This window comes from Asterias rubens, chromosome 11, assembly GCF_902459465.1.
Source record: "Asterias rubens chromosome 11, eAstRub1.3, whole genome shotgun sequence".
In the NCBI taxonomy this organism is placed as follows: Eukaryota; Metazoa; Echinodermata; class Asteroidea; order Forcipulatida; family Asteriidae; genus Asterias; species Asterias rubens.
The window spans coordinates 13,964,644-13,992,444 of NC_047072.1; the positions used below are offsets into that span (position 1 = coordinate 13,964,644).

The 27,801-nt window shown below is 37.8% G+C and overlaps 1 protein-coding gene across 1 annotated transcript; it reads left to right on the plus strand.

Moving 5' to 3' along the window:
* Window positions 1-367: 367 nt before the first annotated feature.
* Window positions 368-27,239, plus strand: LOC117296931 (sperm-associated antigen 17-like). The gene is made up of 36 exons (XM_033780038.1): window positions 368-422; window positions 804-995; window positions 1,515-1,686; window positions 2,142-2,336; window positions 2,739-2,920; window positions 3,484-3,628; window positions 3,967-4,178; window positions 4,768-4,905; window positions 5,979-6,224; window positions 6,385-6,610; window positions 6,974-7,123; window positions 8,182-8,417; window positions 8,720-8,874; window positions 9,325-9,530; window positions 9,709-9,871; window positions 9,957-10,161; window positions 10,503-10,614; window positions 11,265-11,423; window positions 12,971-13,159; window positions 13,855-14,033; window positions 14,507-14,639; window positions 15,477-15,658; window positions 15,972-16,122; window positions 17,084-17,298; window positions 17,683-17,827; window positions 18,603-19,579; window positions 19,924-20,144; window positions 20,770-21,005; window positions 21,715-21,801; window positions 22,245-22,394; window positions 23,232-23,390; window positions 23,681-23,910; window positions 24,470-24,730; window positions 25,230-25,374; window positions 25,732-25,869; window positions 26,200-27,239. Exons 2-36 carry the CDS (start codon window positions 852-854, stop codon window positions 26,235-26,237), a joined length of 6,882 nt encoding a protein of 2,293 aa, XP_033635929.1. The 5' UTR covers window positions 368-422; window positions 804-851; the 3' UTR covers window positions 26,238-27,239.
* The last annotated feature ends 562 nt before the right edge of the window (window positions 27,240-27,801 follow it).

A 27,801-nucleotide genomic window follows, 5' to 3' on the forward strand; every position in this document is an offset into this window, starting at 1 on the left:
TATTTCTTAATACTTGATTTCAAAAGCACAGAGTGAGTGCTAACTCCTGTAGCCATTGTGTTTTTTTAAAACTTGAAACAAAACAGTTGTTAATGTATTACTACACAGTCCATAATGCATCAGACAGAGGCAAAGTGACAATAACTTTATTAAAAGTAAATAAAGAACACCTAATATTTCCAAGTTAGCACAATCGCATAGTAGAACAAATTGGAGTAAAACAGAAAAGAGAAGACACGTTGCTGGTGGTAATTAATTGTATCTTTTTATTTTGACACTAGGAAACCTGGACTGCCAGCATAGCCTTTATAGTTGGCCAACGCTTGGAAGATTATGAAAACACCAAGGTGTTGTCTGGGGCTGTTAATTCTGGTCTGCGGAAACTCTTCAGTGTCATCTCTAAAGACCTTCTTGCCCTAGAGGTTGGTTTGTATTTTTGTCCCTAATACTATGGCGCTATGTTGAAACAAAATCAAATGTGATCACACATTCTGGAGTCAAAATAAATATAAAGTGTTATAAAACAAAAAATGTTGTTCACAATTTAACTTGCTTTTACTGCTCCGAACCAAAAACAGTAAGTCTTTTTGTGAGAATCAAAGCACTTTTTAAATGTTTTGACTACTGAATGGAAGGTCTGATCTGAAAGTGTGCATTTCTCCAACCTGTTGAGAAAGGTTACCATGCGTCAAATGTAGAAAATTAAGAGGCAATTGTAATTGTCATGTGGAGTTTCATTAATACAGGTACAATAAACTTGTTATTAGTTTTTGACTGTCAGTACTGACCTTAATTTCTTCTAGGTTCAAGAGCTTGGGAACACTAAGGCTAAGAAGCCTAAGGAAGCTCCGATGTTCTCAGAGATCTGTGAAGCAGTGAAGCCCCACCTGGATAACAATGAAGATATCCCTCTTCCATTGCTGGCCAAACTGCTCAAATGGAAACTCTTAGCCATTAAGCAGAAAGATCTGAAGAGAAGAGAGGATGAAAAGAAGGTAAGTTTTTCATTACTCAATATACACAGAAATTAATTAATTTCTTTGTAGAAATGTTTTCTGCAAAGAATACTGAGCAGAACAGTGTTTTTCATTTTGTGAGTTCATTTTCTAAAAAGCCATAGGCCCTAATGTATTTTTGCAGCTTTCTTATTTATTCTGAAAAACTTTGACCCACTGTTCAGACAAATATTTATTTGTGCATACTAAACAACATATTCTCACCTATATAATAGATGTTAAATTTGACATCTATTATATATCATTGCGGTACCCACTGCCAAAACATAGGATTCGAACTGCCTCTAGCTACCGGGCAATCTCGGTAGTCTAGTTGGTAAGACACTGCTCTAGAATTGCAAGGGTCGTGGGTTCCAATCCCACCTGAGTAATATGCCTGTGATATATTTTTGTCACAGGACTCGGGAAAGTACTGAGTATACAGTGCTAACACACATCGGTGTATGGGTAAAAAAAACAAAATTAATATTCTCACCTGTTTTCCTGTACCCCTAATAGGTATCCAGTGGCAAAGACAAAGACAAGAAAGGTGGCAAGGCAGACAAACGAGCTCGGAGCAAATCCCCAGTAAAGGGCAAGGGGAAGAATAAATCCCCTGAGGTTCCGTCTCCCAAGAAGGAGAGCAAACTGAAGAAGAGAGGAGAAGAAGAAGATGATAATAAATACATCGGTAAAAACTTAATTGTAATTCTCTCACTGAAGACAATTTAGTTTCAGAAATGTTTGTCCCTTCAACACTAATTAAATGTAGTTGACTAAAGGAACATTTGATTGGTTTTTGCTAACAAGCACTTTATGTACTCCACCATGTACATTATCTCACAAACCTGTAGAAGTTTGAGAACGATCGGCCAAGTGGTTCACGATACAAGAGTGAAAAACCGATAACACATTTGGCACGACATCGATTAAAATAAAAACTTATGAAACGCACACTGGGAAATTAGTTTTCTTTATTTTTCATCAAATATGACATTTCAGACAGAATTATTTCAAGGGATGTTTTCTACTACCATCATCATTAGGCTGTGTAAGTTTGTTGTAAATCTGTGATCTTAGACAAGGTTTTTTTCTTACTAATTCTGTAATGTATGTTCGTTTAATATTGATATATTTTCTTTTCAGATGATGAGCCTGACGACGGCCCACAACACTACATTGTGATTGAAGGGTTTGACCTTGCACCCTTGCTAGCTCTACTCTCTGACCTGGGTATCAATGTAGACAGCATCATTAAGGTGGGGTCAGAAGACTATGAGAAGTTTGAAAAGAGGAAAGCACTGGAAGCAGAGCAAGAGGAGGAGGAGAAATCTCCAGAAGGTCAGTTGGAATCCTCAAGTTTAGCTAGGGGTTGGGTTTCAATTAAAAGATGAGATCAGCTTGAGTCAATTTTAATATTTTGCTAGAGATAATAAGATGGTAAATATTACTTTATTTGGGATAAATTGTGGATAATAACTCGGGGCAAAGATGAATCAGCTGAGGTGTCACACATATTTTTTTGAAATTGTTTAATGTCTTTTAAAATACTCTGCTTGGAAAATATTTCAATCGAAAAACCAAGTAACTGGAGGATTTTTAAATAAAATATTTAAAGTATTGTTTTTTCCTGAACTTCTTTGTGTATTAGAGGGACTGATCTGCAACCATGTACAATCTACATTTTCTCAATAGTTCGTATTGAAGTTATGACTCTCATAATCAACGTTATTTATTTGATAGTTGTGGAAGCAGAGAAAGCAAAGATAAAGAAAGCAACTACAAGATTAGAGACTTTCTGGAAGCAACATGATCCCCTTCTTCGCAATGCTCCTAAGGGATCTAAACTCCATGATGTAGCAAGGTTGACGTACACCGTCAAGGAGAAGATTATTCCAGATGACGTGGATGACAATGAACTTAGGGTAAGTTGGAAATACTATAGACCTTTATCATGGTATGGCAATCTCGATTTTCTCCCATTCAAATCAATGTAACCAAACTGAGGTTGTAATGAGAAATAGTCTGTTTCCTTTTTGTAAAATGAATATTAGCATTCATTACTGTTATTGGACGCAGGGAGCATGACCATGATGGTGGCAACGTGATAATGGTCTGTTGTGTGTATGTATAAAGTCAACTGGTGATTTGGGACAAACGTTTAACTCCTGCTTCAATCAATCTAATGTACACACATGAAGACAGGGAATAGATTGTATTTATCAAACAACTATTACTATGAGTAGTATTGGAAACTTTTTATAGTGAGAGAGGTTTGCGGTAACACCATGTGAATATCTTTTTATTTTTTTTTTTTATTTTTTAGAGTTGTTAACCACCGGTTCTTTTTAGAACCAACACTATGCTCAAAAGAGATATTCACATGGTGCTACCGCAATCCTCTCTTACTTAACTATTACTATGATTTTGATGTATGATTGTACCAAAGTTTTCTTGAGATTTCACTAGTTATGTATGTTTATTTCAGACTGAGTTTGGTACGGCCCTGTTTGAGGATGTTGCCTGTATGATGTATGACCTGCTGGATTCTAAACGACAATTCCTGCACTACATGGACAACATGAAACTTGTACAAGTCCCATCTGCATCTGGGCCCCCCATGCCTCCAGCGAGTAAGTTATTATAAACAAATGGTACACAACTTATAAAAGAAACATTTTGTGCCTGTGCAGATATTCAGTCTTCCAGAGGCAGGCTGGCAAGCATGTTCATAGAAGGACCTTGTAAATAATGTCATATTATAGACCAAATCAATCCCATATAATGTAGATGTATAATGTATATTTGAGATCAAACCAGGAACACTACGTGCTTCATTGATTCGGATAGCCCTACATTATGGGCACTTTCAAAGCAACAAAGTGGTTATTTGATATGGTCTATATAAGGAATCCAGTATTTAGAACAAATGAAATATATTAATTATAATTGTTTCCCCCTTATTCCCAAGTGTCTGAAGTCCATTCTGGGGTGTCCCTGACTACCTCAGGGGCAGGTGCTGCATTGACTGCTGGTGGCCCTGCCGATATCCAGGGGTTAGGGGGACTAGAGCAGAAGCCTTCCCCTGCCGAGGTGGATCAACGCTACTACAATGAGCTAATGGATAGTATACCACATGAGAGTGCTAGTATACCATTGATCATGCACTGTATGCTGGAGCAGGTTAGTCTTATGCATGGGCAAATATTATTTGTAGCAAATTGAGCTAGCCAAGGGAATTGTTTTATAGTTGTTTAAAATATTGTTTCCTACGGTGTCAGACCATGTTAGTTTTTTTACTCATGAAAAACCATTGTTTTAAGAGCCTAATGCTGTATCCGAATTGGTGGCTACATGAGCTACGGGTGTGGGTCGTATGTCATCAAAAGTGAACTGACAATAAATAGTCTGTTTTATGTACGTGATGTGGCACTGAAATCTTTATTGTGGAACTTACCTGGGCTGTGCCAAACGTGGTGGCTATGGGTGTTGCTAAGGGTGTTTGTATGGGCACCATGATACTTCAACATCTACATACCAAAATGACAACAAATCTGCAGCCACAGCTGCAACCTCTAATTCGAACCCGGGGCCGATTTCACAAAGCAATAAAATTCATCGCAAGACAAATTTTCAGTATCACCATAGTGATTTGTATTGTGACATAACACTTTACTAAGCAGCTGCGATTGATCTGCAGTTACGATCAATTTTAGATCTTTGTGAAATCGGCCCCTGGTCTTAGACTCCATGATTGTTCCCCCCCCCTTAGATTACAGCAACAGAAGAGGACCTATTGCCACCCAGTGAGAAGGCACATACACCCAGGGATGATGGTTTAGATCCAATACTAGCTGCCCATATTGAGGGTATGACAACCAAGCTGCACCTCTCAACACAGGATAAAGAGGTAAGGACTTTCTCTTTGACAGAAAGACATTATTTTAGTTAATTTACTCTGGTTGTAAAGCCAAGGGCAAGTAGAAAAGTGAACTTCATCACTGTACTACTAGCCAAGAACCCAATGGAGAGAAGACAAGGAAGGAAGTTTTAGATGTGAGAGGAAAACCCCAGAGATTTATTCCAGGGAAAACCCACACGATCATGTAGGGAGTGAAAACCCAATCCATGAAGTGCCCATGGCTTGATTTGAACAAGAGTTCTAGAGATGTGAGGCAAGGAAAGATACTACTATGCCAACTTGACCACCCCGGCAGGTTTATTGGAGGTCAATACAATTGCTATAAGTGGTTGAAACCAAGAAATAAGGTCTCATTTATGGTGATGCATGATGCTATCTTTATTTAACGTTTGAGTCAAGTTGTTGTCCAACTTTATCACCAAAGATCTGTTTTTTAATAGTCTCCTGGATGTGAGGGTGTTTAAATATTGATCTTTTTTTCATAATAGATGTTAAATTTGCATCGGGGATAAAGAATATTAATTTTGGTTTTTACCCATACACCGATGTGTGTTAGCACTGTATACTCGGTACTTTCCCGAGTCCTGTGAAAAAATATCACAGGCATGTTACTCGGGTGGGATTCGAACCCACGACCCTTGCAATTCTAGAGCAGTGTCTTACCAACTAGACTACCGAGGTTGCCCGGCAGCAAGAGGCAGTTCGAATCCTATGTTTTGGCAGCGGGTACCGCAACGATATAATAGATGTTAAATTTGCATCGGGGATAAAGAATATTAATTTTGGTTTTTACCCATACACCGATGTGTGTTAGCACTGTATACTCAGTACTTTCCCGAGTCCTGTGAAAAAATATCACAGGCATGTTACTCGGGTGGGATTCGAACCCACGACCCTTGCAATTCTAGAGCAGTGTCTTACCAACTAGACTACCGAGGTTGCCCGGCAGCTAGAGGCAGTTCGAATCCTATGTTTGGGCAGATCTTTTTTTCCATTGAATTGCACAGAAGATTTTCAAATTTTAAACATTAATGAAATATATTGTGTGATTTTCTCTCAAGAATCTGGAGAACAGTTTCCATAGTCTTACCTCCAAGTCTCCTGTGTCTAATGGGGATGCCACCAAGCCTTACTTCTACCGCAGTGGTGATGACATTGCCCGACGACTCCACCATCTCAAGACACTGAATGGATTCAATCCCTTGGAGGCTGAGCTTGCTATGATGGACTACATTCCGGTGGCGAAGCTGCGAGAGTTTCCAAGACCTTGTTTGGCTGTCTTGAAGCAGAGGGCTGCTCGATTGCAGGTACGTATATCAGCTCTGAATCCTGAGGAGGTTTTTCCTAGCTGAGAGAGATCCTTAGCTATGCCTGGTCCTGAGGAATCACCTGCCTGGTAGTCCGACTGTAATCCACTTCCAATGAGAATTGTCAGTGCTAGCTAATTTTTTTTAATTGTCCTGATAGGAGTTGATTCAGCACTGTGCTAGCGGCATGGTGGACCAGGCCAAAGTGGACCACGCCTTCAGACAGTTTGTCTTTGAGAGCCTGAAGCTGAGAGGAACTGACTCTAGTGGCAACATCCTCAACAGTACAACTGGTGAAGGCAAGATCGTATGGGATGATCCCTATCCTCTCTTTGTCAAACAGGATGCCCTGCTGGAGATTTCTGTACCGGTGGCCATAGCTAATGGTAAAAATAAAATAACACTATTTATAGCGAATTAGAACTTTAAAAATTACACTGTGCAGTACCAATGAAGATTAATTGCAAGTTCCACTGAAAACTCTAAAGGGACTACCTCCCCGAAAAAAATGTTTACTGAAGAAGTAAACTTTTACTGGAGTCCCTTGATAATCCAAAATAATTATAGATTAAAATAGAAATAAAATCAATTTTTATAGGGGACCCGATAGTAGCTTCAAACTTCTAGTGATTGGACTCCCTTTGATTATTCCAAATGATGTTTGATTATACTTGAACAATGTGCCCTTATGCTCATATCTTTGCCCTGTCTTTAAAGCTTACCTGCATTTCTTTCTTTCTTTCTTTCAGCTAATCAGTCTTTGGATAAGCCAGGTTCAAAACCAGGTTCTGCAAAGAGTACTCAAAGTGATCTGACAGCTAGTGGGATACTGAAGAATGAACCTATGCCCAAATCTCGTCAAGGGTCTGCCTGCAGTGCCAAGTCAGTCAAGAGTACAGGTATGGCACCTTGGAGATGATCAGTCATATTAAGGGTGGAATGAGAATCACAACTTTGTTGTCTCTATTTACCTATCACAGAGCTGCCAACATTTTGTAATCCGGGAAAATTTGTTCAATAATTAGGGTGATTTTTAAATTACATTTATCATAATGGGGAAATTTTCAAATTTTTTATTTTTGCTCATCAGAACATGGAAAGATTGGTTTATTTTCAGGGAACTCTCTGCAGAATCAAGGAGATTTGGCAGCTCTGTTATCGGTACTAAAAGTATTTCACACATTTTATTTGTTATGTAGTTCAAATACACAAGCAGATTTTTTGTTTCAAAGGAAAACTCTCAAAGGGTCTTTTACATGTAGGATACTGTTTTAATTTCGTTTCTTTCAATTCTTCTTTCTCTTGCTTCAATTATGACTAATTCTAAATGCACAAACTTCTTCATGTCTTGTAACAAGGAGATTGTTCTGCACATCACTTTTCATTGGAACACACAGAAGGTATTTTCACTAATTGGCTGTTAGTTCTCAATTAGTGCTTAGGTTCAATTGTTTTAGTTGTAGAAAGCAATTAATGCATGGCCCTCATTCGTTTAAATATTTTGTATTGAGAATATCTGTATGTCTCCACATAGCTCTATATGTGTAATTATCAAAACATAGTAAGGCATTAAATAATTGAGCCCAGATCAACTGGTGACACTGCTTGGTCACAAGGTAGGAACTTTTAACCATAGACAATACTTAAATATAATGTTGTCCAAGTAAATTGTATTCACGCTTGCATGTTGATCAATGTGTAACTTATAATATAGTGTTATGTATGTGCTTGTGTGGAGATATCCACTTTTAATCTAATGTACAACAAAACTTTAATATCTTGAAATAAAACTTTAATTGAGATTGTTATTGCTCAGAATTATTGTTCCTTTAACAGCAGTGTTTCTTCCCTTTTAAAATAATTTGCTAATTGCTGGGTGTTGCAAGGAGTTTAATTTAAAGAAAATGGAAACTTGGCGGCTGTTTCTGATGGGCCTAAATAATTTTGAATCCTACAGTTCACTTTGAGAAGGATGCGTCTGGCAACCCCATCCTCCCCTCTAAGGAGCCACTAGTCTTGGATTCCCGAGCTTCCCCTTCAGAGAACTCCCTGGATCCCCAGGTCACTAAAGGTCAGAGGTCAAGATCTAACTCAGCAGGGAGTATTGGGGTTCAGGAGATTGGTGAGAAGCCCAAGAGGAACCTAGATGAATGGCGGTATGCTGAGTACTTGGAACCAAGAGTTCTACTTCAGGTAAAGAGTACAAGAGACAGGTTGACGAGTTGTAAAAAACAATTTCCTAATACTGCTTTGTTGTGGCATTCTGTGTTTCCAAAAGTCATTCTCGCACCTACTAAAGCCCGGTGTTCCTCGCCAACCATTCTATGAGCATTCATTGATGAAGCTAAAACCTACATTCTGTTGACTCGAGCCACCATCACTATAATAACCATGAAAGTTTATAATATTACATTGCTTGTTTATTGGAGTTCTGTGTTATGTTGTTTGTACTGCTTCTTATATTTCTCTTTGAAATCTTGAAACAAATTTCACAGGTTCTTCAAGATGCATGTGAGGTACACCCATACATGGACACATACTACCACAAGAGGGACCACTCTCTTCTTGTAGTCATGCATAATCCTATCGGGCCTGATCTCAAGAATCATGAACCATGGAGTACCAAGTTGCATTCGAACGTCGGCTTCAGGTATGCTGCAGTTATGCAGTCACTTCATGATAAATTGTGTGAATTAGAAGCAAAGTGTGAAGCCATAGACTCAGTGGGTTTGTTTGTCACATAAAATAATACAAAGAATTGTATACGTTTTCAAGGCTTTGTTTTATTCACAGGTAAATGCTGCACACATGCACTTTAAAGCTCTACCATTATTTCATAATTTGTATTTAGGCATGGATTAAGTGATTTGTAATAATTAACTTTTTTCATTGTTGCTGGAGGTGTACGAGTAAGTATAAAATAATTACCGAACAGAATTGTGGAGTGTATTGTTTATGGCTGGTTCTTGCTTTCATTTTCTACTAGATGGGATTTTTAAGGAATATGTTCTGCGTTCTGGACAGCTAGACAAAATGTGACCAAAATTACTTGGATTCACTTCATAACATTAAGTTAATTCCTGTTCACTCCGTTTGATAGGAACTACATGGAGCATGTCGCTGATCACATCAAAGAATGGGTGGATGTTGAGGAAGAGAAGTACCAAGCTGAGATGAGACGTAAGGAACTAGAAGCCATGAGGGCTGCTGCTGCTACCCCATCTCCATCTGTCTCAAGACCCTCTAGTGGCAAGAGTCGAGCCAGGTCTGGATCACCCAAAAAGTCACGCTCAAAATCTCCTAAAGGTAAAGCCTCAGCTGGAAAGTACAATACTGAATCATTTAAGTGTTTTTTGTTTGTGTAAATAATTGACCTGAGGATTTATGTCTACTAATAAACTTTTGTTTAAGATTATCACTGCCTCTTCATCTTTGAAATGGTGAGGCCTGAAATTTACAATGCATTATCGTTGCTCAATATTAGGAAAGCGTAGTGTAAGCCCGACCCACTCAATTGACCACCTGGACCCTGGCAGTGGTCAGTTTATGAGGCCAAATTCTATGAAGGCCTGGAAGCTGGAACAAGACAAGATTCGAGAAGAGGAAGAGAAAAAACGACTGGAGAAGGAAAAGAAAGGAAGACCAAGGTCAGTCATCTATCAGAAAGTGTGTTGCCCACAAACGCATAAAAATCTCTTGAGTTTTCTAATTTATCTTTTGTTTGTGTTTCAGGTCTCGTTCTCGCTCAGCATCCCCAAAGAAAGAGGACAAAGACAAGAAAGATGACAAGAAGGACAAGCGAGCCACATCCCCCTCTAAGGAGAGTGGTCGCAACAGCAAGAAGGGAGTCAAAGGTGATAAGGGGTCAACAGGAGAGGAAGAGAAGACCGGGGAGGTAGTGCCAGAGGAGCCTAAGGAACCAGAACGAGATTATCCTGTAAGTTTATAAAATATAAAATGTGTTTACTATGAAGAGAAGCAGTAGAGTAGGGTCCATATATCACAAGTGTTATTTTTAATACATTCTTACGAGACTGTATAAACTGTGTAAAAAAAATTATAAAATATTAATTTAAACGATTTAAGAAAGTGTCATTCTGTTTCAAAGAAGTAGTTTTTTTAATTTCTGTATTTGTTGAATAGAATTTTAATACCAATCTGCCAACAGCGTTTGTTGTGATGTCAGCAATAGTTTATGTGTGATTTTTTCACTTGAGTTATTTCCCTTTGTTTATAATCAATATTTTTTATATTTATGTTTCTCTTTTCTGCTGACAGTTTGTTGGATATGATGTTGGTAATGATTTGATTCATGCAAGTGGTTTTGTTACTACTCTGTTTCCATGTGATGGAGGCCAGATACGCACAGAGAAAACACAATTCATTGATGGTAAGTCATTGATATAACTCAATGTTAGGACATGAGGAAACGTTTGTTGCATGGAAAGTTTTGCACAGAAGTTTGCTAAACTTTATTGTCGTCTTAAAGAAACAAACTGGTAATAGAGTGACTGATACATATTCACATCATACCTTTGGAAATCAAAATTAATGCATCTATTACCTACAGATAACCTACAGAAATATACTTTTAGATCATGGTATTCCAGATGTAAAAACACTGCAAGTTTATCAGGAAATAATACGGTCGCCATAACTGTACATTGTGCGTGAGATACGTTGTACAATGTACATAACATAAATATGATTTGTACTCGCACAAAACAACCACTGGTTGTGTGTTGTATACCTTTGTTAAGGGGGATGGGACTGTTGTGTTTGGCTACTCTGTGCTCTGCTTAGATCATGGCAATATTAGGATCGCGCTATCTACTCGTATGGTTGTTTGGTGCTTTTCAAAACTCAAGATACAACTTGCTAAACTTCTTGGGCAGTTTGAGGAGTAATTTTTGGGGTGGTTCAGGACAGTGAGGGCTAAAGGGTTAAGATAGCCCAACATCATATTGGATGGGTGGATACAGCGATTTTCCTTTTTGGAAATCCCAGTTTCTTACCTCTGATTTATGGTCAATGTCATAGGCCCAACATTTATGAAGACATCTGTACTGAAAGACGGCCATGTCTTTGTAATCCATCTCCTCAACCCACGTGAGATGAGTGAGAATGAGTTGAAGATGCAGACTGAGGAGGAAGCAGTGGTGGAGAAAGCTGAGAATGAAAAACAGGAGAAAGATGAAGGTAAGACATGTATGTAGCTTAATAAAAGGAATAAAAAAGTCCACCTGGGAGTTATATTCAAATTTTCAACTCATGATAGAAACATTTACACTGTACTACACAAAGGTGAGGTGCATGGTTGTCAGGATTTTTACAAATATGAAGCCCTTTATACTTCCACTCCTTTTTTAAATAATGGACTAAAGGAAGACTATAATGGAAAAGTGCCTGTGAATCCAATGTAACAAATGTCATGTGAAAACTTTTTCCATCCAGAAATAGGACACCCATCCGAAACAATCTCCAACATGAAATCAACTTTGTAAATCCTACCCTTTCACACTGGCTATTCCCCATGCAAAGGTTTGTTAGAGGATTGAAACAATAACCAAGAAGAGGATGTTGGAATCAATTAATCATGTTCAGTACACTGACATACATTCCTGATTTTGCAACTTAACCCATTTCAGTCCCCCAGCGGCCAGAATCAAAGCTCTTACAGGATTTGATTGAGGATGATGCTGGTAGCCTAGCCAGTGAGGAGCTGTCAATAAGATCTGGCTCTGTTAGTGGGTCACAGTTTGCAGAGTCGCGCGATGGTCAGTTAGTGTGCTACCAACGTGTGCGATTATTCACTGGGTGCTGTTGCTTTTTGCCGATTCATTGTATCAACTGAATACACCGTTCCTCCCACAGATTTTGACAAACTCATTTTTAAAAGCATTGTATACTTTTTGTACTCTAAAATTCTCTCTGAAACTGAGCAAATGATTTTATTGCAGTGATGATGGAATTTATCAATCTTTGTTTACAAGTCTTGACATCCCTGAAAGCTAAAAGCGCTTCGCAAAATAACATCTGTCGTTGGTGCAATCATTCCATGTTTTTGTATGCATGTACCGCAATTCCTTTGTGATTTGTTTTCTTTTTCAAATGACAAGCAAAATTGAAATGTTTTCTCAAACAAAACTTAATTGAAACCTATAATAAAAGCACCATTACAATGCTTTTGAAAGTGTAGTTAGCCTGCTGGTTGTTTTTGCAATTCCCAAATGTTAACAAAATGAGCACTTTAACAGCACAACTTCACAATGCAGTTTACTTTTGTTTGCATGTATTATAAACACAGCTTGATTAATGCTTTACTTACAGAATTTATACTTCCCATATAAATTCAACCGGCACGACAGCTAATATCTAATCGTAAAATTCAAAAAGTTTCTAACAATTGTTATATATTCTATTTAAATAAAGGAGTTAAGGTTTAAGGATGTTATCTTTGCTATTATTGTAAAAGTCTGTTTTGTGTAGGTCCTGCTATAGATAACCAGCATTAAAGTCATATAAGCCTCATTCATTTGGGCAGCAATGCTTCTTTAACATCTTGGTGCATTTACCTTTGGGTGCTACTAATCATAAGATATAGAAGCTGAAATCTGCCTGAAAATTGCGATCAGAAGAAAATAATTGCAAACAGTAAAATCCCACATTGCACCCTGCCTAACTTTGTCACAAGTTATTCAATTAAACAACTTAACAACCAACTGCAACTGTTCAATTTTCCAAAGGGGATTCACCAGTCAAGGGTATGGGTCAGATGCAACAGGATGCCACATTGGATGAACCTAATGTACTAGAACCAGCGGAGGAGAGGCCTAAGCCAATCAGCACCTTTGGCTCATTTACTGCCACCCTTAGTGATGGCATGGTGCTGGCTCTCAGTAACTATGGCAACAAGGGGACTCCCTTTGGAGCAGGTAACAAAAATACTTGTGTATTTAAAATACTATGTCTCTGTTGTAAAGTAAAGTGTAATGCTTATTTCTGGATTTATTCTAAAAATTAACAACAGCAATATACATTTTGATTGTGTCATTGAAATGTGACATTATTATTCTACAAGTACATGATATTAGTGCATAGCAATCAAGTTGGTTTCTCTTAAAGCCATTATACACTTTCGGTAAACAGTATTTTCCAAAGGCCCACACTTCGTGTATCACAACTTATATTTAAAATAACAAACCTGTGAAAATTTAGGTTCAATCGGTCATCGGAGTCGGGAGAAAATATCGGGAAAACCCACTCTTGTTTTCGCACGTTTCGCCATGTCATGACATGTGTTTAAAATAAATCCGTAATTCTCGCTATCGAGACTTGATATTGTTTTACTGTTTTCTCAAAAAGTAAAGCATTTCATGGACTAATATTTCAAGAGAAGTCTTTCACCATTACCTTCTGTAAACCCTGTAAATTATTTGTAAATCTGTGAACTTTTTTGTTTTTTTCTGTACCGAAAGTGTATAATGGCTTTAACTATGGTTGAATATCTCCATAACATCCCCAGATTGTGGGTGCAAGTCTAACTGGAGTAACCTTAGCGACTTCAAAGCAAGTAAACACTGATTTACAAATGTATTGTATTGAATTTCTTGTTATAAATTTTCTCTAGAAGAGACAAAGCAAGAGGTAGAGATCTATGTTCCTCCACCTACAAGCCCATCTCCACCCCCTACCATCTCATCTCCTAAGGGGACTAGGGCGGGGTCAGCCAAGAAGGGAAAGAAACAACAGCAGCAGCAAGAGGCTGAGAGACAGGCACAGATGCTGCTGGAACAACAACAGAAAGAGGTATGGTAACTCTGCAAATCATTTATTAACATTGGGGTTAGTTTGTAAGGGGAAATCAAATCAAGAGAAACATTAAGCTTTGGATGAGTATGTTTTCAGATCTTCTAGCTTAGAAAGGCATACATTAATTAGCGAGCATTAGTGACCAAAAGCAACTTAGTGAAGTCTTTATACAGGACATGGGATTTCAAATACTAATTGTTGAGTGATGTTTGAAGCGTTGCATGGGCTGAATGATAAGAGTAAACTTGCAGGTACAACCATGTATTAAATCTCCTTGGTTGTGTTTGAGTGTTGGCTCTGGAAAGAGCTTGTGTGGTCTCACAAAAGAGATTTAATGGTTGTACCTGTAAGTTTACTATTTATTATAGTTAATTCCTACTAATTAGGGTATTGAATGTATTTTGTTCCCATTTTCTCACAAATCCCTAATCAAACTAAACTAGTTAAAATTATATTGCTTCTGTCTTTAGGAAGAGGAGAGGAGAAAGTCAATGGAGGATGTCAAGAAGAAGTCACAAGAACCAGAGGAGCCCCCATTCCAGCAGCTCTTTGTCTCTTGTCCAGATGGCCTCCATGTCAATTACCTCTTGGAAAAAGATGCAGGTCAGAAAATACTAAAGAAACACAGTGTTTAAGACAATCATGGGTATCGGCTAAACTTACCACAAAGTGCAGTCAAGGTTGTGAACTGCACATACATTTACTTATCATAGGCCTATGCAGTAAAAGTTTTACAAATTAGACTTTTCAATCCCATACTTATTTTGTGATTGTTGCTTGTATATTGCCAGTCCAGAAAGGTTGTATTCTTTAAAACGTAATTTAAAAGGACTGTATAAATTTCGGTTTGAAAATATGTTTGTACATTAGTTCTTGGTCTCTATTATTGTTGTAATAATAATAATAATAATAATAATAATAATAATAATAATAATAATAATAATAATAATAATAATAAGACTTGTAATGAGCACATATCCACCCTGCTGGGTGTTCAAGGCGCAGTAAAACCAAAAACAAAACAAAAACAAAACAAAGAAAAACAGACACAACAAAATAAGTCCTTGAAAACCTGTGATTTGAATTTTGTGGTACAAGGACAAGATCGAAGATTAGTGGTAGAGAGTTCCAGATTCGTGGCGCAGCTGAAGAAAAAGACCTGTCACCCCATGAGTGTCGAGACTTGGGTTCAATGAAGAGAAGCATGGAACTTGATTGAAGATTCCTTGATGGAGTGTAAACTTGAAGCAGTTCAGAAATATAGTGGGGAGCCTTGCCATTAAGAGCTTTGTGGACAATGAGCATCAGCTTGAAGATGATTCGTCGTAAATATAATTTGGTAGTGTTATGGGGGGAACACAGCAAAGTGTAAAAAGGGATTGTCTTGTATTTTACCTACACATGAATTTTCATCAGATAATTTCTTAGTTTGTGTTTCAGGAGTAACGCAATTTGACTCTCAATCTTCAAGCCGTCTCTTGGTGAGGCAGAGCTACCCATTTAAGACGTCAGGGCAACAGGAATGTGAGTCTGCCCGTCAGGTCCCAGCTATGAAAGAGAAGTCTCGACTGATTACTAGTGATGGTAGTGTCATTAAGATCATGAAAGACAGCAGCGTACAGGTACTTGGAGTAACACTTGATATGTTGATTTGACTCATTGGAATTCTTTCCTTAAAAGAATCAAGTTTAAACAAATTAATTTGATCTTAAGTTACAAATCTGTTTGGGAAGCTTTGTATATTATTTTACATTGTGATATAGTAAGGGTTGCGGTATCACCATGTAATGATGATCTCCTAAATGAGTTGGGGTGGTTCTGAAAAAAAAAACACGGAACTGCAAACCATACAATAATTCATTTAAATTGTCATTTGCTATTGATCTACTATAGTTTTTAGGCTAGAGTGCCCCTAATGAGTATTATACTTCACAGGTATTGTTTGCTGATGGTGCTGTTAGTGTCAGTCAAGGAGCTTCTACATCTAATCAGGTCATGCCAAGCCCATCTCAAAGCAGAGAGCAGTCACCGCAGCGAGGGGGCAGTGGAATCAGTACACTAGTGTCCGAGACAGCAGCCAAGAAAGGTACTTTGTAAATAATGATATTGTGGGTAAATGAGACACGTCTCGGTCTTAAGTTGGTAGTATAAAAAGCTACCCCAATGTTTACATGGATCTTATCACATTTTTACAAATGACAATTTTTTTTAATTTTTAATGTACATATCAAAAGTTTCCAGTTACAATTCTGCAACAACATCTTCTCGATGTCCAATTCATGTGCGTGTGTACATCGAGGAACACTCTAAAACTCATGTTTCACATAAACGGAGATATGACCTTGTTGCACTGATAAGAAAAATTATTTTTATTTTTATAGAAGAGAAGACAAAAGGGAATGTTTACTCGAATTGTTTTTAAACAGTGCTGACGTCGATTTCACAAAACTCTTCCTAACTTAAAGGCAGTGGACACTATTGGTAATTACTCAAAATAATTATTAGTATAAAACCTTTCTTGTGTCGAGTAATGGGGAGAGGTTGATGGTATAAAACATTGTGAGAACCGGCACCCTCTGAAGTGCCATAGTTTTTGAGAAAGAAGTAATTTTCCACCAATTTGATTTAGAACTTGAGGTCTCGAAATCAACCATCTTAACGCACACAACTTCATGTGACAAGGGTGTTTTTTTCTTTCATTGTTATCTCACAAGTTCGATGACCGATTGAGCTCAAATTTTCACAGGTTTGTTATTTTATGCATATGTTGAGATACACCAACTGTGAAGGCTAGTCTTTGACAATTACCAATAGTGTCCACTGCCTTTAAGACTAATCTTAGGACTTAGGACGAGTCCCAACCCTGCACTGTAGCATGCAGACCTTAAGATTAATCCTAAGTTAGGACGAGTTACTCGTCCTAACTAGAGATAAGACGAGTCGTAACTCTTTGTGAAATCGATGGCTGGGTCACTGTTTCACATAAAATAGGGAAGGACACAGTACCCCTTTTACATGTTGTTGTTAAAAATCTGTTTCCCTTACAGGCTCTATAAAAGGGGCACCCAGCAAGACAGCAGCCATTTCAGGAGGCGAGAAGCCAGAGGAAGGCCAGGAAGGGGTCACAGTTGAAGACCCTCGCATCAGCGAATGGATAACTACTGCTAAGGACGGTACCCGTATAGGTACCAAAGCAGATGGTAGTATGTATGAGCTCAAGTCATGCATGATGTATTCTGCAACAGACCCTTTGACTTATGAGGTGAGTTCCTGATTTACTACTTCATTGTTGATTAGATTTTTGAGTAGAGTAGTTGTTTTTTCTCACCCTCTGCGGCATTTTGTAACCTTTTCAATAAGTATTCAAAAAGTAATTTAATTTTAGTATTTCTAGAAATACTGAGAGAAAAGTATGGTTCTGCATCTGCCTGCAGTCACTGTCATAGTGTCAGGGGGCCTTGGGTTCAAATCCCAATTCGGACCATTTGATTTGTCTCTCGTCCCATGTTTGGTTATTTCTAGTAAAATAAGTGAATAAGTGAATAAGTGAAAGACTGTCAGTAGATTTTTTTAAAGCTTGCTTATATGCAAAGCTTTTACAAAGACTTGACCCGATTTTGTAATTGTGGTTTATTTGTTTCTGAAGGTGATGTGTACTAGGGAGGATCGTGTTGTGGTATTGCAACGCCCAGATGGATCACGTATTGTAGATCACAATGAAGGGACACGAATCACCACTTACTACAGCCGTATGGACTGTGCTGGAGATGCTGAAGAGCTAGCTGAAACAGGTTGGTATGCAAAATAGACAGAGAGAATCTTTACTACAGCTATTCTTTCAAATACATGTTTGAGCATGTTTTTGATATTAAAGAAAACACAATTGAGTTTAAAACATGCTTAAACTATTTCTGTGAAGTTGTAGGTTATTTTTATGATTATTTTATTATAATCTACACTTAACTGTAGATGCATGTCGAATCTACACTACTGAACCTACACTTAACTGTAGATTCGTTACAAACTAAAGTGAATAGTTCAACTTGTAAATGACCGTCTTTCCAAATTGAAAGATAACATAATGTGCAAAACACAGCTGAAAACATTTTAGATTTCAATTTCTAAACACATTTTCCAAAACAATTTTCCTTTAGTAAAAACATAACTGTAAACTGTTTGTAACGTAAACGATAATGTTGCACGCACTATATATGCTTACATATTTTGCAAAAAAGTTATAATTGTGACCAAACTTCATTTGACAAAGTTTAGGGGAAATAGTTTAAGTCAGAGTGTAGACTACATTGACTTGCCTTTGGCTTGTACATTCTATCTACGAAGCAACACTTTCTCGTCCATTCTCCTTAACAGAAACTTTTATAATTAACTTTTATGACTTGAACTGCTTGAAGCATCATAGCTTGGATCTATTTAAACTACACGTATGTACTACAAGTGTAAAACCAGCATCTTCATAAATGGAATTTTGAAGAAAAGTTGACCTGACATTATTTGACATAATTATTTAAAAGTAAATTTGCATGAACTGTTCTTTTTGCTTTAAAGGTGAGGTTGGCTCAGCTGGTTTTAAGCTGATCAAACACTACAAGATTGAATGTCCAGGCTATGCTACCGTCATCTTCAACAGTGAGGATAGCCTGGCTACCACAATATTTGGCAGTGGCACAGAGATTATTAGCATTCCTGATGGCTCCTATGAAGTACTTCACCATGAGGGCGGCAGAGTGACTGTCAAAAGTGAAGGGACAGTGGGATACTTACCTCCAGTTGAGAGAGAGGATGTAGGACCAAAGGCATACACGATGAGACATCAAAAGCCAATAGTCTTTGAGATGGAGGATGAAGCAGGCAATGTCTTCACAGTGCAGTCAACAGGAGAGGCAAACGTCATCAAGTCTAAAACTGACGGGGATAATAAAGATGAGAGTGTGAAATGTGACCGCCATTTACCAAGGTTCTTTGTTATTAATGAAGATGGAAGTGGTATTGAGCTTCTTCGTGGTAACGATATAGAGACATACTTCAAACGAGCTAGCTTGGACCCAAACACTGCCATCTTGAGTGACCCACTTCCTGACCATCCAGATGTCAATGGCATCACCATCATGCGACCTTACACAGCGAACCTAAGTAAGACCTGGCTTATGACCCTAGATGAGCCCAATATTGTCCCACCAAACCTTCGCTCTCGTGACTTCACAAAGCTTCCAGCTCGTGAATACAAAACTCCTGGCCCTAATTTTGGAACCAAAGTTGGGAAGGGGCTTGCTGTTGGTTCTCGTTCCTCAAGTAAAGGTTGCCTCTCTATTCCAAAGTGTCCCAAAGAACTTGAGATCAGACAATTTGTTGAGTATAAACCAATTGATGAGGAGTTAAGACAGAAGATGAGGGCAGGTCTTGAGGCATATGCCAAGGAGATAAAGAGTAAGGACTGGAGATGGGCAGACGAAGAATTGAGGGAGCCTAGAGAAGAAGAAGAAAGGGTCAAAGCTGGAGAGCTTCTGGCGAGCATCTTGGCCCAGGTAGAGTCAATATTTATCCTGTTTCATAACAAATGTTACGCTTATTTTTATTTTTTCCAATTGGAATGTTGTTGCATAAACCTTAATATATACAATAGAACTAATAAAAACTGGTGCTTATTTCTAGGGTCCAGAAATTTAATATTCTGCACAGATAATTGTTTAAAGAAATGTTTTCTTGAAGAATCTTTTACAAGACTTTAAAATTAAAACTTTTAATCAAATTTATGCCAACCACTCCTAACAAAAGAAAGAAAACTAGTTTAAATAAAGCTCATCAGGCAACCACATTTAATTTTTGTTAAATTTATTTTGACACTCCTTTATTTTGTTTTGTTTTTAAGGATGAGGGAGATGACACCAAGACATCCCCTGCTGATGCAGTAGCAGATGGAAACACTCACAGTGCCCTGCCCAAAGATGCCTTATCGAAAACAAAACCAAGAGATGTATCTGATGCTGATAATAACAAGATATTGTATGAGAAGGCCACTGCACCCCCTCCTTTACCCCCAGCTCCTAAGCCAAAGGATAAATACACACAGGAGGACTGGGACAAAGTCAGGTATGTAGTCTAGAGGAACAAGAACGCATTTAAAAACACAATTTTGTGCTAAATTGGTAGTTTTGCTGGTTTAATGGTCAGTCAACAAGAATTAAACTTGTGTCATCTAATGCATTTTAAAATATGCAAACAAAATTTCTGACACTCAAATTGTTTTATTTTTATTAATTTTTGTGCGCAATCTTTGGCTGTAATTTCATAAATACCTGGAGAGTTTATGCATTCTGATTGGTTAAAATGTGATCAAGTAGTAGAGTTTCACCAATCTTAAATCACCAAAAAAGATCAGAAATACTAGTTGCTTCAGATTGCTTGCCTAATGTACATCCGGTGCTCGTTGCCATGCATGTCACGTTTAGGGAGAACTAGTAGTTATAACGCAGAATGCATTAAATACATACTGGTATTCCGTGTAAAAACCATTACATGCGCATACACACAACTATTATGAAACGGAGCCTGAGAACAGGATTTGAAACACAATCTTGGCGATCATTAAAGGTTTCAGACCTCATTCAATTTTAATCCCTTTCTGAAGTCAAAAATATAAATATTTCTTCATATATTCTGTAATTTGATTAATAAAAACACCCTAAAAAAAAACTCAAATTATTTGTTCAAACAGACGGGACCTTGCTAAGGAACAGAATCTGCGCAAGGCCTTGCGTAACCATGAGGTACCACCCTACTTTAAGAGTGAATGGGGAGAGAGCTTTATCGTTGGTCAGAATGCCAACAAGGGCCCAGACATGGAGAACTTGACGAAGGATCTGGCTGAGGCAACTAGGCAAGGAGATGGACAAGGGACTGCATTTAGTCTTCCTAGTACACCATCTGAATCACCAGGGAGTCAACCCCAAGGTATAAATAAGACCACCAGCCTGTTCGAGGGCGCTTCATAGTACAAATGCCATAAGAATACTACACAGAAACGGTCTACGAAAAATTACACCAAGTATTACCCCTTTCACATTATGCCAGTATAATAACCTATTAGACCATATCGAATATGACATTAACATTCAAATACCTGCCCTACAACATGGCGTGTTTGAGCGTGTGCAGGTTTGTATCCACAATCAAAACGGGGACCTATATACAAAAGGGACAATGGGTCCACGGTTGCTATCACAAAGGAATACAAAGGGGTGTACGGTTGCTATCACAAAGAGTTGAACAAAGGAGGGTCCACGATTGCAGGTGTTTACACACTTGCATGTGTGGGTGTGTGTGCGTGTGCCATAGAAATCAAACCAGGAATGCTGTGTGCTTGGAGCACATTGATGTACGAGTTTAGACGCGAATATGGCCTGTCCTACAATATGGTCACTTTCATAGCAACAAAGGGGTTATTCAATACAGTCTATACTTCTTGACTTGCAGCTTGTAAAGCAAACAGAACTGTCAGCCTTAGGCCCAAGGGACTTAGCACATCATTGCTCTGGCTAAAGTATACATTTTCTTGCCTCATCTTTGATCTTGGACCAAGATCACCCATACTGTCCATTTTATATTTGATATTGTTTATATAAGTTACAATTTTGTTATGTTATGTTTTCATTTTCATTAGCTGCTCAAGATTCTTCTCGTCAAAGTGAGCCTTCAGACAGTGCCTCACCACAAAAACAGCCATCACCAGTCAACCTTACCATCAACGGTAAATAAACATCAAATTTTGATGTAACATAAACAAGGGAAAGGGTAGGGGTCACCTTAAAGTGAACGCCCCATATATTTTGTAAAGCGCATTGATACGGTTATTGTGAAATGCGCTATATAAGAATTGGTTATTATTATAATTATTATTATTATTATTATTATTATTATTATTATTATTATTATTATTATTATTATTATTATTATTATTATTATTATTATTATTATTATTATTATTATTATTATTATTATTATTATTATTATTATTATTATTATTATTATTATTTTACAGTATACCATACCGGGTACCACCAAAACCATTGATAGGAGAATAAAAGTAAAGTACAGTAATTTTTGATATTAATTTGACTGGTCTTGAAGGAATATTGATCAATGGCTTTTTAGCGCAATATCATTATCGTAAACTCCATTAATTTTTTTCAGCCCCGATAACATCGTCAAGCCCCTCTGATGTGCGTCCATTGAATCCCACTCCAGCCCATGCTGGTGGTCAAGGAACGCCGACCACTCTCCGTCCTAATAACCCGACACCTGCACACGCTTCACAATTACAGGGACCAGCTACCAGACCAGGTTAGTTTCAACATACACTTACTACAAGAAAACCACCACCAAAGAGCTACATTCCCAGCCATATCTCAATTGGCCCCCGTGCCCCCTTTCAATGTTGGCTCTCATTGCGCGATCTTCTGCGTTCCCATCATTATTGAGCGGGGGGACGGGGAGAGAATGTTTATTGTTAGGGTGGAAGTGGACAGGATATGTTTTATTCTAACGTTACGAATGGATGGCCCAAGCATTTTGGCTGTGACTGTAGATAGCTCAGTTGGTAGAGCGCCAACACGTTAATCTTGAGCTTGCAGGTCCAACTCTCACTGGGCACAGTCAAATTTACTTTGCTCAACCCCAAGTTTTTAAATAAATAAATTACATTTCAAAACTAAATGAGTGGACGCAAGTATCATATGCTATTGTATACTGTGAACAAAAAGTAGACTTGGTTAAAGACAGTGGACACTATTGGTAAATGTCAAAGACCAGTCTTCTCACTTGGTGTATCTTAACATATGCATAAAATAACAAACCTGTGAAAATTTGAGCTCAATCGGTCGTAGAAATGCAGGATAATAATGAAAGAAAAAACACCCTTGTCACACAAAGTTATGCGCTTTCTGATGCTTGATTTCGAGACCTCAAGTTCTAAACTTGAGGTCTCGAAATCAAATTCGTGGAAAATTACTTCTTTCTCAAAAAGTATGTCACTTCAGAGGGAGCTGTTTCTCACAATGTTTTATACCATCAACCTCTCCCCATTACTCGTAATCAAGAAAGGTTTTATGATGATGATTATTTTGAGTAATTACCAATAGTGTCCACTGCCTTCAACTCTTTTGAATGCGTGTATTTCAGGCAACCCCACCCCGGGAGGGTTGATGGATAACACTAACTCCCAGACAGCAGTCCAACCCAGCGAGACTCCATCCAGTTATGCATCCTTTCCTAATCATCCATCTACCATACCTGAACATGTAGATGAAGGAGCTTATACTGATCGCTCTGGCTACACTGGTAACTAATTACAATGATACATTTAAAGGTTTTGGTTTTGCTGTATTTATTTTAATATTTGTTCAATTTAATTCAAACTTTTCAGGAAGGGCAATTTTGAAAAAACAAACAACAAGTTGTTGAGAGATTGAACAATTTTCTTTGTGCATCGTAAAAAGTGGGATAACATTTTATGCTGGAGGTTTGTCAGCAACTTGCAATAGAAAATAGTTATGTAGGCTCAGAATGTGTATTAAAAATTGACCAATAACAGCTGACGAATAATTGATTGTCTTGTTTTTGTTTCATAGATAGAAACAGTGTAAATGTAAATAATGCAGTGGATGAGCCCCGTTCCCTGAGCCAGTTCAATGAGAATAGAGCATCAGGCATGGATGGAGATGGTATCCCATCAGCTGGGAGTGATCTCATCCTGACCAAGAGCCTGCTTGTAGATGTCAATGGGGAACCAAGGAAAGAGACTGTCCGACTTCCGGCAGCCATCTTGGGACAGAGGCCTGGCATGGTGCCCAATCAACATGTAAGTTGATATCATGTTGTGGTATTTTTCTACACTTTTTGTATGAAACCTTGACAAACTTTTCAATGCCTTTAGCAGAGTGATGACGAACTTTTGTCTCAATTTGTAGATCTTGTTACATTCAATGGACTACCCACTCATTGTGTGATGAGAAGTGATTAAAGGGTTAGCACCAATACGCAGTAGAAAGTCACGCGTATAACCTTTGAAGAGCATACTTAATCCTGGTTCAAACTTCCTGCGAGTGCGAATGCGAATGCGAATTTTGAAGTCACAGGGCTGTTTTCGCTGCAAATGTTTTGCAGGAGTTGAGCACATAAAGTCAACTGAGGCAAATTATTTGTTGCGAATTTGTGACATCAAAAATTGTATCGCATTCGCATTCATAGGAAGTACAATATGAACCAGGCTTCATGATCCGATACTTTACTTGTAAGTATGGAAGTGGACTACAGCAAAGCCATTGGACAGAATGAACTTCAGCATTTTACAAATGAAACACTAATCTTAAACTATTGTAAGAAGAACATTTCTGTTTTCTTCCATGTCTTCTCTGCAGTTTCAAGTTCTTGAGGACCCCGTTCGACGTAAGGTCTACACCTCTTCTATTGCAGGGGCCGAGGCAAAAGGAATTGCCCCCTTGTCTAAGATGAGAGGGTTTGAGTTGGTCCCAGGAGAGGTACACTTTGGGACACTATGTGAGGGATGCACGTATGCCTTCACAGTCAACCTGAAGAACTTTGGGATTGACTCCTGCAGGTACAAAGTAAAGCAGCCACCACCTGCGACTGGACTTCAAGCTGTGTACAAGCCAGGACCTGTAAGTACATTATACTCTCATATTTGGGAAACCTACTCAATGCTTCAGATTACATCTACAGTAGAAATATTGAATATTCACATTCATTACACAACACAAGGAACAACAGAACAAGAAGATAATCTTTCCTCTTAGAATACCATTCCAGGTAATAAAAGGCTGTAATACTAGTTTGTTGTACTTGTCCAGAGTAGGCAATTGCAGAAATGTGTAAAATTGCTATATAGCATCAACACCTGCTTATTTTACGACAACAAAGACCAACCCCACGCTTTTCCTACAGTCAAGATTTATCTATAACACATTTCCTGCTTCATCCAAAAAACAAAACAAAAATGAATTTCCCACACAAGAATTTGAAAAATAATGAGAAGATTTCATCGCAATATGTAGCAAACTCTTTGACAGAGTAGGAGCAATAGGCTAGTATCACTTGAAAAGATGTTATTTTATAACGCCCAAAAAAAACCCCAGTGATCCTATCTTCTTAATGTATCAGGTTTCAGCTGGGATGAAAGCTTTGCTTGAGCTGCAATTGTATGCAATAGCTGTAGGAGTTCAAGGGGAGAGTGGTCAGGGATCCATTGGACATCATGTGGAAATCATCACAGAGATGGAACAACTGTTTCTACCAGTCACTGCAAATATCCTTTTGAAATATTTTAAAAGACAGATATTTTTCTTTGCCTCATCTGGTTTAAATCAGCCTGATTGTGTACAGTATCCAGGTATCACATGTAGTAGTTGCATACAAATGCAGTCCAACAAGAAACTCATCATGGTATGAAGAAAGCCTGAAATGCACCTCAAGGATAATCAAAACTTTGTGATAAAGTTCGGTTGTTGTAAATTTTCTAAAAAAGGGACTAGCCCCAAACTTTTCTAAAAGTGTCCTAGGCCCTTTATCTGAATTGCATACGGATCATCGGATGCACACACTTTAAGTATCATTGAGCGCAAAATCATGCTTTATGCTTATTACTTTCCTTGACCTTGCACACCTATTCTAACAGCCCATGAGTATGATGAACAGTGTCGCACACTGGGTACACCTAAGGTGTCCCCTGGGGTAAGAATGATATCAGCTAGACCTCCATCTCGAGAAGGCATCGTTCGACCTCGTAAAACACAACAACCAGGTAGGAACTGTTAATTGATATGGTTGTAAGACTTACAACATTTTACAACAAGTGGAAATGTAGTAATCCCGAATGAAGAGAACTCCTGCCGAATGTGCCCTAAACAGCTACAAGTCATGACTGATATATCCTGTTCTATGTAACCTATTGCAGTAAATTCACCTTGAACTGACCTTAGTTTACTTTTTATTACTTTAAACACCTTAGGAATTATTTTATAGTATTTCTCCAATAATCATATATATGAGCGAGACTTTTAAGAAGACTTTTCGCATTGTTTTAGACGTTGTTTTAACGATGACCTTCTTTGTTTGCTTTCTTTAATTACAGGAAAGGGTATTGATGGTACTTCCCAGCTTGTCCAGTGATTGAGCATCGTCAGAAGAAATTTCCCAAAAGTTGACTGATTCATTACACCAGTTTCCGTCCGAAAGATTACATGTATATTATTATTTTAATAAGCACTTAAATGCGGTCTGCCTTATCTTCATCATTTGTATCGATAAACTTACTTTGTAAACAAACCATTCATATGCAACTAAAGAGAAGAAAAATAACAAGTTTTATTAGAACTTTGGTTGTTTGGTACATAGGTCAGGATATGAAAACTGTGCCGCTTTCCATGGCATTTTCTTTGTTTTGGCGCCCTATTCCAGTAACAGTCATGGAACTGGTATGAAAGTAATAGGGCCAGGCATTTTTGCTTGTGGTTTCCGTATGGGCAATTAAATATAAAATTTTAAAAAATCCATTAATTGGTCATCATTATGAATACACATTGGCGAGTTGCAGTCAGTTTGACAATTCTGAACCAATTTCTAGGATTTGTTGACAATCACAAAAATAAACTTGAATTTATGATTTGTCTAATTGTGATTTTTTTTTAAATAAATTTCTAGAGGAGTTGTATAAAGAAAATTGTTGTTTGTTGCTTTAAAACATTGAGTTAAAAAATGAATTGTTAAGTATGTAAAGAATCCACCTGTATGTACTTATTTCAAGCTTTAAGCTTTATTTACTTGTATATTATTTTTCTTTAACAGGTTTCTTCTTTGTATAATGTTATAGGTCTAGCTTGCATTCAAACATTTGGAGCAACCTTGGGCTTCCAACAGTGGTGCTCCTAGACATTTGTATATGTTGGGGTGGGGGGAGGCAGGCGGGGGCAAAGAAAATTTGTTTGGGCCTTCAACTTTACTAGAACCATGTGCAATGGAAGAGTGTGAGAAGTGAGCCTAGTTGATGTACTGAACCATGCGTTCTTAAAATTTTCAAGCAATGTTTTAGTTAAGTTACAAGTCATGCCCTAAAGACGTTTTAATTTTGAAAACCATACGGATCCTTGTTTACGTTTTCTTTAATCAAATTAAGGGTGGTGGTGGTGGTGGGGGGGGGGGGGGGGGGTAAAGTAATTTTCTTCCAAAGTATCACCCTATGAAGTTTATTATAACAAATATTTCAGTTGTTCTGTTTAATATCTCTCCGTCCTTTATTGTATAAATAAATTTAAAGTCTTAAGATTTTGTGCTTTCTTCCAAGATTTCATTAACCTTCTTTGAGCACTTTTAAAAATTTTAATAATTTCAATAGCATACAGAATTGTTGTTTGGATTTCCATGTTCAAGGTAAGATGACAAATTGAAAAGAATTAAAAATGACAAAATATACTTCCCCCAGTTGGATTTTGAACCCCTCTACTTTGAACGTGTGATTATTAGTTGTTTAGGCAATGTTTGATTTAAAATATTATTTGAAAGCCCCAGGTATTAATGATGCTAGGATACTATTGGCACCAAGCATGAAGCAAGCTGTACCATAACACAAAACAATACATCTAAGCTTTGCAAACATTTTATTTCAAGTAGACCACAATTTCAGTAGAATATGAGACACAAAAATGTTTCTGTGGTAAAAAGTGATTCAAAATATCCC